The sequence below is a fragment of the Corvus cornix genome, chromosome 5, assembly GCF_000738735.6.
Source record: "Corvus cornix cornix isolate S_Up_H32 chromosome 5, ASM73873v5, whole genome shotgun sequence".
Taxonomy (NCBI): Eukaryota; Metazoa; Chordata; class Aves; order Passeriformes; family Corvidae; genus Corvus; species Corvus cornix.
This window is the reverse complement of record NC_046335.1, coordinates 45,001,760-45,015,645: the sequence shown is the minus strand read 5'-3', so window position 1 is coordinate 45,015,645 and position 13,886 is coordinate 45,001,760. Positions and strand designations below refer to the sequence as shown.

Sequence of the window (13,886 nt, the reverse complement as noted above, 5' to 3'; positions counted from 1 at the left end):
CAGAACCGTGAACCAGAGCTGTAGCTGTTCTAACTCACAGCTGTGTTTGTATCAGCACTTAAAACTGCAGTGGTGTTTACTGATGATTCACCTGGACCTTGGTCCCTCACAGCAGCGTGGCAGGTACTTAAGGTTACACATATTGGCCTGCTGTCTTGAAATTATTGGGATCTGTATGAGCTGCAGTAGACTGAGCCTTTTGGTAGAAATAAGCATGAATGATGACATCTTTTAAACAGTGTATCTTCTGGTCTAATCTCCTTTGGAACAGTTGAGAGGGAATACTGAAGAAAAACTTGTGGCTGTTGGAAGTGGTGGGGAAAAAAAGCAAGAAACGTCCTTTGAGTAAAGACTGCTCTTTGGAGACTCTAACTCATGGCTACTTGCTTAAAATGCAGAAGATGCTCGGGTTTTGAGTGAAACATGCTTGTTGCTGCCTGAAAGCTAGAGATTAGTTTATATCCTGTGTGCTTCTAGTTAGTTATTAATTGCAAGTATAAAATTATTTTGAAGCTTTTGGTAAGTTATTTGAAACTCTGTAATATATGAGTAGCACAATTATTATCTTAAAATGAAAGAGAAGTACTCAACTGCAAAATTGGTTCAGAGTCATATCCAGTATCTTGATATGGCTGTAATTTCTGGGACTTGGAAAGCTTTTGATATGTTGTCAGTCCAAATAGCTGTATAGTCTCATGCATAAGAAACTTGAAGCTTTTGTGGGAATTGTTATTTATTCTCATTTTCAGATGAGTGTCCTTGATGGTGATAGCCTTTCTTTAAATAGGTCATTAGTGTCTTTTGCTTATTTCTCCTTTTTCCTGCTCATAGATATGACTGAAGATCATATTGTTCAAAGACCTTCTGCTTCATTTGAGAGCAGACCTGCCTGTTCAGAGATGATGGGAAAAGTGATTTATTTCTCCCCTACCCCCCAAAATTGCATGGGAAAGGGGTGGAAATGTGTAAACTTCCTTAATAAGCCCATTTAGCTCCCTCCCCAGTTAGCACTCTTCTTTTGCTGCAGATTCTGTGATTCCTCCTATCCTGAGCCCTGGAGACTGATACTTCTTTGCCCTGTACACATTTAGTCTTATTAAGTAGTTTGGGAATTGTATTCTTATCTTCTAAATTCCTGCACCATTTCTTGAGGGAACAGAAGGAACAACAGGATGGCTTTAGTTGTCACAGTGCCAGTGTGTGTTGCAGTGGTTTCTTGAGTGAAGTCAGGAATGCTCTGGGACCAAAGAGGTGATGGAAGCTCTTTGATTAGATGACTTAATGGGTGCATTTTATAGCTGCACAAAGTGGAGATTATGGCATATACAGTGTGTTGGTCTGGCTGGACTGGCACAGTTCTGTTTGTCATGAATGGGTTGCTTTGGTTTAACTCAAAACATGTTTCTATTTTTTTTTTTTTAGTATAAAATTAAACATTAGTATAAGCTGAAATTAGAATTTTTCCACCTGCTGAAGGTGTTCATAGGGTTTTGTTTTTTATTGAGTTTAAAATTGCAAGCATGCAAATGAACGTGCTTAGGTTGCGTGCCTTGACAAACTCGTGTCTGTAGTTGGAGTGTACTTTTCCCCAAACATTGAGTTGAAGCACATCAGCACAGTGAAACATAAAATGTGTTGGTTTGAGCGAAATGTTTAAGAGCAGCTGTGAGATCTGTGCATAACAGAGCACCTGACTTGCACAGTTGGATTACTCTTGTTCAATACGTTTGCTGCACCCCTCTTCCATTAAGTCAGTACAATGTGTAGATACAATTTTTTGGACTGTCCTGATACGTTGTAATGCAGTGTTCCTTATGGAGAGAGGAAGGAAATCTAGCTTTAACTTCAGGTAGGTGTAGTTAAGTCATGTTCACAAGCTGATGGAAAGTTTCAGCAGTTCATTCTGCACTTTTTGATACGAGGATACCCTGAATTTTGAGTGTCTGCAGTGTGTCTTAAAATGGGTTGAATGTAGTGAGATTTGAACTGTTTTTCCCTTTCCTAAAATAACTCACATTTTGTGAAAGAAGAAGGGGACCTGGGGTCAATGGACTGAATATGAGGCAGCAATATGCCCTTGCTGTCAAGAAAGCCAACAGCACTCCTGGGCTTCATCAGGAGGAATGCTGCCATCAGATCAAGAACCTCCCTCTCTACTGCGTGCTGGTGAAAACGACCCTTGAAGTGCTGTGCCCAACTCTGGGCTCCTCAGCACGAGAGAGACATGGACATGCTGGTGTGAGCCGATCCAAGGGCCACAGAGATCATTAAGGGATCAGATCATCCATCATAGAAGACAAGGCCAATTGAGTTGGGATTGTTCGCCCTGGACAACAGAAGGCTCAGGGGATCTTGTCAGTGTGTCTGAAGGAGTAAAGATGGAGCTGGACTCTTCTCAGTGGTATCCAGGGAAAGGACTAGAGGCAACAAGCACAAACTAAAGTAGAGAAAATTCTGCTTAAATGAAAAAAAACCCCAACTTCTGGTGAGGGTGATGAATCACAGGAACAGGTGGCCCAGAGAGGTTGTGGAGTCTCCAGCCTTAGAGATACTCAGAACCTGGCCGTGTGAGTTTTCTGTTTTCTGTAGCTTTTGCATACAAATGTGCTAGAATGTGCTTTTAGAGGGGAAAGTGCATAACCTGCAAAGCATGTGCAACACCCCCCAGTAGTGTTGGAAGTGTCTCCTTACTGCTGCCCCCCTTTAGCAGGTGAATGTTTTTGGAAATCTTGAGTCCTTTCCTCCAAGGATTTTTCAGCTTCACACTGTCTTGTAACCTTTTTAAGGGGCTCTTGAAACTGTATTGAATGTCAGCTTGTTTAGCTTTGAGAGATCACTAGGATGTTGTACTCCTTTTCCATATGGGTGAGCAGGTAAAGATGAGGGCTTTTCTTGCAAGCGCTTCAATAATACTTGAGCATCCATTAGTTGACAGGCAGTTATGTCTTTCTTCTTTGTTCTCAGTTGCCAATAGTATACTATACTATATGTCTGTAATATATATGTTTTAAAATAATAAATTAGAATAAAATACCTTGTAGGAAAACTGTAGTGGAGAAGGCTGGTTCTCAAGGGTTCTGTTTGCTTTGTACACATCTTTGAATACAATGTGATTAGTTGTAATGATTACCTGCTGTGGCATATTTTTGGGTTTGATGCAATGATTTTGTCGAGAACATCCAGGTCTCAAAATTCAGTGCTTGAAAAAAAGGGGGGAAAAAAGGTAATTTGAGTAAGTAATTTGCAGCTTAATGCTCTGCGAGATAGACATTCTTTTCTTCTGTAAACAGTTGGGGCTATTTAATTTCACAGTGGAGTTTTTGTAGCTTTAAAGGTGGGATGGGGGAAGTAAATTTTAAATGTGCAGGAATCTAAACTTCATAGCAATTTCCTGTAAACTCCTGTTTTGTGCCATGGGCTTGTATAAGTTTGAGAACGTTGTTGAAATTGGAGAGGTTTGAACTGATTTATATCATCTGTACAACTGGCCCCTTTTGTGTAAGCAGGTTATGTAAGGTTTGGCAACTGTACTGCATTTTGGGAGATGGAAAAAGTGTTTGGGCAGCATTGGCTGCTTTTTATTATGTCTGTGATACCTTCCAGCTCACATGGCTGATTGGCTGCTCTTGGAGGGCACAGCCCTGATTTCTAATCTTTGCAAAAATGATGACGAGAGACATGAAGCATCAGGAAATAAGAAATGACCTGCAGCTCTAAAACTGAGGGGAAATATGGTCTTCATCCTGGTTTTGCTTCTGCACCTGGAATTTTAAAATGAGTTAAGCAGGGGAAAAAAGGCAAACCAACCAACCAAAAAAAACCCCAAAACAAAACCCCAAAAACAAAGCCAACAAAAAGCCCCACTGGGGTGCAGTTTGCCAGCTTCAAAATCTGTTTATTTTTGAAAGGTGGTTTTCAGTCCTATTCTTCTGATAGACAGGAAGCACCATTTAAGCCCTGATTCAATGTGGTAATTTATATGCCAAAACCCAGTGACTTGTTGACTGCAGTTGAATTGCATTTAATTTAGTTCTGACTAGAAAGCTTGGTAGCAAAGTTTGCAGCTGCTGTGCTTACATACAGAGCAGGAACTGAATTTTATGTGCCCTCTTGGGTCTGGTACTTCTGGCTATTGGACTGGATGGACTGATAGTGGCTGTGTGTTCAGAAGGAAGTGTACATTTACATCCTATCTTTGGTGGAGCTTTGGCTTTTGTTCTGCTTTGTTCCAGCCGGTTTCTTTGGTGTAGCAAGGTGCAGTTCAGTTTAGGGACAGAATTGGTGCAAGTGCTGTGAAATTATTATTTGATAGTCTCTTTTTCACCTTGCCCCTACTTCCTTTCTGCCTTGAAAGCCTGGAGTTAGGGTTAAAAACCAGTAATGGGGGAAGACACTTAAGCATCTCTGAAGAACTAAATCAAGTCACCCACAAGTTTGTCCAAGGTCTGCTTTTTGTTCAGAGCTTCTGTAGTGCTGCTTGGTTACATTATTTTAAAGAGTGTTGATTTGTGATAGCTGCTTACCAATGAATTTTGCTCACAAGGGCTTTTTTTTTTTCTTTCATTAGCTCTTTAGGAAGTCATGTTTTCATTTTCTTTTACAGCCTCAGTGCTGTTGTTAGACTTTTATTGACCTATTGCAGTGCAAGCAGGATATAAAACTCCTCAGATACCAGATCTCAGTCCTGAAATGTGATTGATCTAAGGTGTACAAAGATACTGGTTTTGATATTTTTAGTTTCTTACAATTCTTATGGTGTGCCCTGGCTCAGGGATATTTTAAACTCTGTAATTTACATTTAAAAACACCACCACCAACAACAAAATCAACCAAACAACTACCCAAATGCTTGCCTTAGGATCTTCATTATCATTCAATGTGCATCATTTCAACGGGCTTCAAAAACTGGGAGGCATAATAGCACAGGTAGTACCAGCCTGAGATTCTTTGCTTAGTCTACTTATTTTTCTGAAATGTTATCTGGGCTAAATACCCATTTTTTTTTTAAATGGTGAAATGAAAATGATAGGGATTGTTAATGTGTTGGGCAGCAGCAAAATAGGTTCTATTTGAAAAACAAAAAGGCCAGTCCTGAACTGTCATTTGTCCCAGAAACACTGGTGATGTCTTGACTGTTTGAAAGTGCTTATTTTTTTTGTTGAGGCCAATAAGAGATGTGGACTCTTGAGCATTCTTTAAAAAATAAATTTAGGAGAGCCCTTTTTTATTTCCATCTACAGAAATGATATGTCAGTTATCACTCCAGGCTCTGAATTACAGTTAATTTAAATCAGGATTAATCAAATCAGTTCCTTCATATAAACTGATAAACTGTTAAGACATGCAGACTGATTTCTTTCTCTGAGAAGCCACTTGGAGCTTTTTGCCATGTTCTCCCCCTGTCCTTAAAGCTCCAATCAAGAGTGTCTGTTTTTTGTGTAAGAATTGATCCTGTATACCGGAGGCATTTGGAAGATGCAAGCCGTGAAGCATAATGGTGACGTCAGGACATTATTAAAATCTTTAATTTCTCCACTGTTTTTTCCTGTATTGCTCTTTCTCTGATGAACCAGCTAGTGCAAGCAGATTTCAGAAATTTTGACAGGAGACTAGTATTTTTAACAAGATCTATGGGTTATTTCATGGGTAGTTAGCCTTTGTTTTTCTCTTCATCACAAATCATATCAAGGAAGCTTTCCCCTTGCCCCAAAATTTTCTCTTGTTACTGTTCCAGTTAAGTTTGCAGTGCTGGTTTAGCTAAGCTTGTGCCATTCTTTCCATAATAACCACGGATGTTTCTTTTCTCTAGGATTTATAACTTGTGCAAAAAAATTTCTGTCTTCAGGTGACTCTGTGTTTCAGCCAGGACACTGTATTTTTAACTTGGTTTGAGCTAGCTTTGTCACTCAGAAGAGGGCAAAAAAACCAGGAAGACTTGACACTATGCATTCTTGAAAATCCCTCTCAGGCATTGCAGTTAAAACATGACATTTTATGACCTGTTACAATCTCATGTCCAGTGCTGTGTTGTGCCTTGTGCTGCCAAAAAAATGTCAAAAGAGCCTAGATGTTAGGCTAGAGAAGGGTGGAAGAAGAGGGAGGAGAAGGACTGCCCTAGCTAATTGCAGAGTCAAAGGTGAGAGACTGAGACTTGCCTAGGGGGAGTTGATGAGAAATGCCTCTTTCTCTGGGCAAGTTTCACAGGCAGCTTCAGCTGGCTGGTTGCTGCCTGTATTTGCCTCCTCTGTTTAAGCACCACTGGTGGGGGAACATTGCTCAGGCAAATCATTTGCTAAGGTAACTGAAAGGTTTTGGGTTTTTTAATTTTGTTTCCTTGTAGAATGCTAACATCAGCACCAAGGGTGGGCACCAGAGAAGAAGTGCTGCATTTGGCAGTGGTATGGTTTTAAATGGGCTCGCTTAGACCAGAGAAGAGCCGTCCTGCTGCAGGAGCAGCTGATCTCTTCGTACATTGATTTCCAGACTCCCCATTCACAGTCTTGATGTGCTGAGAGATCCCCAAACCAGAGCAAATTTCCTAGAATTCATGGCAATTCAGCACCTGCTGCCTGATGAAAGGATGGAAACCTCTTTGGAAAGGAGAGGGGGTTAAATGGGGGCAAAAAATTGTATTTGCCTTTCCATGGCTTGGCATGCACTCCCATGATGGACCATGGGGATTCTGTGGAGCACACAGAGGGAAGGAAACTTTTACCTCTTTAGGTGTTTGATTAATGCAGAGACTCAGTACACTCTGAAAAGTTCACCGAGATCAGCTTTATGATACTTGCGAGGTGGCAGAGACACCCTGTAGTCAGGACAAGGTGGTGGCAGGGTATGTTGCTTTAAAAAAGTCCAGCTGAGAGAGAAGTGCTTTGAAAGAAGGCTGCTGCATTTAGAGTGTTCTCCATGTTGTCTAAGTGCATCTTCATCCTGCTAACCCTTCATTTTTTGTGCAGTTACTTTGCTAATACCACGTAGTGTTAAACCTTTGAATAATATTGAGCTTAGTGCCTGGTAATGAGCTGAAATGTAGAGATGTAATTTTCCTGTGACAAATTTGTGTGTGAATTTGAAAGTACTACTTTTGTACAGAAGTCTCTGTGAGGCCACGAGTAAATACACATCACCTATGAAATTAAACAACAGTATTTTTTGGGAAAAGGGCTCTTTACCTGGAGCTCCTTTAATATCATAGAAAAGCCATGAGGACCCTTTGGTTTACAAATTTATATTTTTTTCCCCTTCATCTGAATGCATTGAGCTTCAGTGCAGGCTGCAATTTTAATGGGAGGCTTGAGGAGAGGAATTTTGTTCCATGATATTTTAGGGGATGTTTGTTCATCCTTTTAACCTGCTTTAAAGGTTTAATAGGACTTAGCTGGTTTTGTCTCCATTGTTTTTTCTTTTAGGTAACTTAAATGGGATTTTTCATTTTGGTCTAAGCTCCTTTTTAGTCTGCACTTATACATTTCAATGGCCACATGATATGGCCCAAAGTCACTTCTAATAGCCATGTTTTTCTTCATTCAACAGTTCATCTTTTGTCTGTCTTTATTTGTGTAGAGTTGGATGCAGGTGGTGCAAGCTAGTGCAGATGAGCTGGATCAAAGAACTGATTTGACCTGACCAAAAATGAGTATTTGGCCATATCAGTGTCACAGTGTGATTCAGCAACTGGTTGTGCAGGCAGGTTTTTTTTTTTTGCCTGCTTTTCTCTGTCTTTAGTTGTTTGTCAATAGCTGCTTCCCTACACAGTCTGAGTTGCCACAAATTACAGCCTGACTTGTTAAGGAAAACCAAAATGAGTGGCAATTTACATTCATAGGTTGTCCTGTGAACTGGGGCAGCTCTCAGCTACTGCTGCTGCTTCTTCAGGAGCAGTCTGTCCTGGTTGCTGGAGCTGAGGAAGCTTTGGGAAGGCATCTGGGGACATGATTCTGCCTCAGCCACTCTAATGTGAGCTGTCTCAGAAACCTGAAGACTCACCTGCATGGAAGCTTTTTTATTTCAACTAGAAAACTTGTTTTACCCTCACACTCAGGTGTGTGTGTGTTGTGATACAAGTGAGCAATTTCTGTCTGTCTCTCTCTCTATCTCTATGGTTATCTATATTCCCCTCTTCAGTGGGGTAAACTGCTCATGATTATAGATGCTGCTATGATCAGAGTGGTCTAAGTAGGTGCTGTGACTGCCCTGGAACTGCCTCTGGGAACACAGGCCCCTGGAACAGCACTTTAGATCCGCTTAAATTGGGGTGTAGGATGTACCTGGAGATCAGAGCATTTTAAGGTTAAGTGTGTTGTGAGGGTCACTTGCTGGGGATAACTGTAGAGTTGCCTGTTCCTCCTTGGCTGAAATGATGGTTCCAGCTGCAGGTAAAGCAGCTACAGAGGCTCTGCAGTTTGTAGGAGGATCTTGGGCAGCGAAGGGAGACTGCCCTGCAGAGAAACATGACAGCAATTACAAATGTAGTCCCCACATCATCCCTGAAGTGGACAGCATTCTCTTTCATAAAATAAAGCATGAAGCTTTTGTGTATAAGTGTGTTTTCACAGTCCACACTCATTTACTTCTTTCGTGGTTTCTCCTGTGATTGCATAGCGAGTGCTGTCTTCTTCAGGGGAGCTGAGGGTCTGGGATAATCCAGGTTATGAAACATCTGGCTAAGCATTGTGCAAGACTGAATAGATGTCTCTTTACCATGTTTTTCTGGAGCTCCAGTGCTAGGAGGACTCAGCTTTGATGCAGCTCAGTGTGCTTGCCCAGCTGATGCCCATCTGATGCTCCTGTTGATCTAATACAGCTCAGGGAACCTGGGGAGGTGATGGGTCCAGTGCACAGATACCTGGTTTTCTTTGAGGCCTTACTCAGGGCAAAGGCTTCCTGATATAGACCCATGCCCCAAATGGCTGTGAAGGCACTGGGAAAACAGTATCATTTCTCTGACTGGCCTGGGGCAGCTGTGCTAGGAATTGGCTGTGTTGTGTTTGCATGTGGAACTTGCAAGCTGGGTATGTGATGCTGGGCAATGTTTACCAGCTGTGGACTGGCTGTCCTCTTCCAACCAGACCATTTCTCTTGTACCTGCACAGTCTCAGCTTTTCATGCAAATGTTGTGTGATTTGCCACACTTTGACCTGGTCCTTTCCAGTTGATGCATGCTGTTAATGTCTGTTCTGGCTACTTAAATTGCCTATAGGTGGAGTGACAGGGAAACTGGGACATGGATGAGAATGGGGAAACACATCCAAAAATTTAATGTCTTTCTAAGTCTTCATGGAGTCATGATTTATTTACTGACAGAAGCAAACTTCAGGACACTGGATTTTACTCATTTTTTTCTCTCTAGATTTGCAAAAGGATGTTAAGCTGTGGCCATTGCCTGCTTGGATAGGTAATTAGTTGCTTCAGAATGTGATTTAGGATATTAACTATAATAACTGGCCACACAAGGATGGTACTCAGTTGTAAATGCTTATGACAATCACATACTGCCCAGCATTGGAAAAGAATGGTAAATACATTATGCAGAGGCAAAACTTGTGAGATGATTTAATGAAGGACTTCTTTTGTGCCCTGGGGTTTGATTTGCTTTAATAAGTATGCTAAAGTTTTGGGAGTAAACACTGGTGTCTGTACACTGCTGTATGTTTGTACCACTACAGGCTTTGCAAAGAGCTGCTATTCCGGCGTGTCTTGTGGCTTAATTTGTGTATGTCTCTTTCAGATACATGTACTGGACTGACTGGGGTGAAACACCCCGAATAGAACGGGCAGGGATGGACAGCAGCATGCGGAAGATAATTGTTGATTCTGATATTTATTGGCCAAATGGACTCACGATAGATCTTGACGAGCAGAAACTTTACTGGGCTGACGCAAAACTGAGTTTCATTCATAGGGCAAATCTGGATGGTTCCTTTAGGTAAGTTTCCTTTTGTCTATAATAAGGTGTAAGTTATTCCTCACTTTCTGTGTTCATTTTGAAATGAGGCTTTTTTTTCCCCAGTAGTCTAGAATAATGCAAATATCTTATGGGTTTTTTAAATGCAGTTCTTAACAACCTTGCAAAAAATAGCCTCACATACTATAAAACTGGTTTTAAGACTATTTGTATCAGTATTTCACATAGACTATTCACAGCCTTCTTGTACAGCAGGATTTTTCATTTTTAGGCTCTTACTTTTCTTGAAAATAGTTGGAGATGCTTATTTTTGACCCTAGGCAATATAACATTTAACTAGTGATTGGGATTTTACAGTAGTGTTAATATTTTTTTTACCAACAGGAAATACACATTGAGAGACACTTGTCTGTGGCCCCATCCAAAGATGTCCTTTATGTCATGCCTATTAATTAACCAAATTCAGGTTGATTCAGACAACAGGCAGTTAGGAAGCAGATTTTCCTAAAGCTTGCTGGAAAGCGCAGTATGGAAATTCTGTTTGGTGGCTCCTTTCCAAGTGTGCTGTTGAGTTTTGGCTTTTGTAGACATGCAGAAGTGACACTTGAGGCAGGGCAGACAGGCATTTGAGATTGCATCTTCAATTGTGTGCAGTGTTCAATGGGAAGGCTGTGTTGGTCCTGAAGGGTGAGTATCATATGCAGTAAAATGTCCTGCCAGAGTAATCTCTGCCTTGGTGTCTGGCTTTGGTCTTCAGGTAGTTTTAAATGACATTTTCATTTTCATGATTTCATAACATTTTAAATGCCTGTGTCAGTAAAAGTGTTTTGCCTTGGTGAAAAGTTGGAGGAGCTCTATTTTACATATTTCTGTGTAATAGAATAATATGCCTTCCCAAAACCCCCCCCCCATTTTCCATGGTGTTTTTCAATTTTATGTTTTTTTACTGAGAAGCACTCTGTGCCTGATTTTCACAGTCATAAAAGACCAATAGCAATATTGACATGCTTTATAAAACACCCTGAAGTTCCTTTGAGAGCACTGTGTAAGAGCTGGATAATGGGGGCATTGTAGTAAGTGACAAGGAGAGACTGACAGTCCAAAGTGTTGACAAGGGAAAAGGCCTTTGCAGAAAGCAGTGGCAGCTCAAAGTCTGGCTGCAGGTTTGTAGACAGAAAGAAAGATTTTCGTATAATACAACAGGAATGTGTTTGTTTTATCTGGGGACGAGTGGCACAGGGTGAGATTTCCAGGTCGTTTCTGCAGTTTTCATGCACATACTACCTGTGTAGACTTTACTTACACGTGTGTGTAAACCTTGAGGTTATAATGGGCAAGTAAAATCTGTTCTGCTCATTTTAAGGTAGAGCAGGGCCACCTGAAAGGGAGCAAGCCTTTGAATACACTAATTCCAGCAATCTGTCAAATTACTCTGTGATAGATCAATGCCCCACCTCCCAAACAGATTTCTGTTGAACCATAAATCAAACAGTGTTTTAGGAAAAAATAATGTATTTTGCATTAAGAAAAAATTGGCTCACTCTTGCATATTTTACTCAGCTGCTAGAGCATGTAAATGCATGCTTGAGGTCAGAATATTCCTGTACAATGTACATTCTGGAAGTTCCTGATGTCTAACTGCACGTGAACTTTCAGGTATTGTCCAACGTAATAACTCCTGAAGTGTTAAGTATATTCATAAAATGCCATGAAGATTGATATTAATCATAATTCCTTTTAAATGAACTTTTTATTTATTCCCTTTTCCATTCCCCTGATCAGTGTTGAAACAGAAGTCTGTGAAGTTGGGACTCCTAGATTCTGGTGTCAGGGTGGACCTTCAGTAAGAGTTCAGACTAGATGGTAACTTCAGAAGTTGTTTCTGCTCCTTAAACATGGAGCAAACAAGTTTCACTCATACATGACAATAAAGAAATCTGTGATGTTTCAAATGCTTCCGCCCCTCCCATCCCAGAATCCATTCAGGATTATCTCAAAATTCAAATAAAAAGGAAATTTGCATTTTGTGTGGTGGATTAATGGTACTGAAGCAATCTGCCTCTTAGCAAGCTTCAATTTGCAACCACATTTTCTGGAACTATTTCAAGGGATGTAATTACAGAAGAAAGGGAGACTTGATATCTAAGAATGATGGAAATAGGGGCAATACATAGCGGAAAACAGCTGTTATGATATTAGGACACAGCCACTGCTGTTATTAGTTAAGGAGAAAGAGCAGTGGTGAGAGTGGAAAGAGAAAGTGAAATTAATATTTGTACTTATTCTGTTGTGTTTTATGGTAAGAGAAGTAATGGTAATTAGAAAGAATTTTTTAGAACAGTTTCAATTTTATCTCTGGAAGAGAAAGATTATTAGTCATTTTGTTTTCTCATGTATGTGCCAGAGCTCATTTGCATGTGTCAGTCTGTTTTAAACTTGTCCGTCTCTGAATATATATCAAGAATTTTGGGGGTACTTATTCCCCCCCACCCTGGAAAATGCAAATAAGTACCTATGCTGCTCAAAATGAAAGAGAATTCTTTCCCTGCCAAATTTTAACTGTTTTTTGTTTTTCCTTGAATATCTTCAGTGGAAAAAAAAAAATAAAAAAAAGAATGCAGATTGAATATAGGTATAAGAAAATTAAGTTCCTCCTTTTCCTTCAGGATGGCACTGAGACTTCAGCTATCTCAAAGCTGTATGATGAAAAATTTTGAATAATGGTTTGCTGTGTCATAACGCTGATTTGAAAGGTGTGTGCATACCTTTGTGTATACCTAAAATGCATGAATTTTGTGGAAACCGAGTACCTAGTGTTTTGACTGAGGAATTGTCAGGCATTTTTCCTCCAACTTAATAAATATCTTCAAAACTACTGAATCGAAATGATATACATTTATTGCAACAGGTATAAATTTTGGGATCCTGTGAAAGCATGTTAGAAGTGTCATGTGTTTTGTGGCTTTCAGTTCAGCTAATTCTCGGAAGTGTGGCTATCTGTCATTGAAAAAAACCTGAAATGTTTCTGATTTGTATTAATTATAAATATTTAGTTTTAGGAAAAGTACAACTGACCTTTGCTCTACATTAAAAATTAATCTGAAAAATACTTGTTTCTGCTGCAGACAAAGTTAAGAGGGGTTGTTTAATGAGACTCATAGGTCATTTCTTCTTTTTTCTGCTAGAAGAATGAGTGCAGCTGAAGTTCTGGGCAAAGATGTCATATAATACTTTAATCTGAGGAGCACTCTTTGGACCTAAGTTTCCTTGAAAAGTCACTTGTGTTTGGGTATTTGCACAGCTCCTGAAGTTAAGGAACTTCAGGGGTCAGTGTAGAGCCCGAATCAGATACTTTGATGCTCTGAAACCCAATATATTTGTGTCCTTGTGCTATGAAGGGATAAAACCTTATTTTACGTTTTTTCAGTCTGATTGTCACTTTTATCAGCAGGTGAATCTCTTGGTCCCATGAATTTGTTGAAAGATGACAGTTCCTCTATGAGTTTTTACAAAGCCAGGTTTTTTAATGTGTGGTAACAAGTGGAAGCAATCCCTTTTTAATCCTTACTCTTTCTCCCAAAAAGGCAAAAAGTTGTTGAAGGTAGCCTTACTCATCCCTTTGCTCTGACGTTGTCTGGGGACACTCTGTACTGGACGGACTGGCAGACGCGCTCCATCCACGCCTGTAACAAAAGGACGGGAGAGAAAAGGAGAGAGATCTTGTCTGCCCTGTACTCGCCCATGGACATCCAGGTCCTGAGTCCGGACCGGCAGCCGTACTGTATGTCCTGCTTTCCCTCAAACCCTCTGCATGACTGCTACTTATCTGTCAGGGAAAACCTTAGTCAGAAAAATGAGTCGTGTGCAGTTTCAAGGTTTTGCATGCTTGTCAAGGGATTGGTTGCTAAAGGTAGAAGTGCTAGAATCCTGTACCTTCTTTTGAATATTCCTGCCTGAATTGGTGTAAGCTCACTCACTG

General features: G+C 40.4%; 1 protein-coding gene across 2 annotated transcripts in view; it reads left to right on the top strand.

The window, feature by feature from the left end:
* LRP5 (LDL receptor related protein 5) overlaps positions 1-13,886 on the top strand; it is a 135,688-nt gene that overhangs the window by 37,562 nt on the left and 84,240 nt on the right. For both annotated transcript variants that reach the window (XM_039552259.1, XM_010404838.4), the window contains 2 exons: positions 9,731-9,928; positions 13,492-13,688. In XM_039552259.1, the coding sequence (XP_039408193.1) occupies positions 9,731-9,928; positions 13,492-13,688 (395 nt within the window). The remainder of the gene's footprint in view (positions 1-9,730; positions 9,929-13,491; positions 13,689-13,886) is intronic.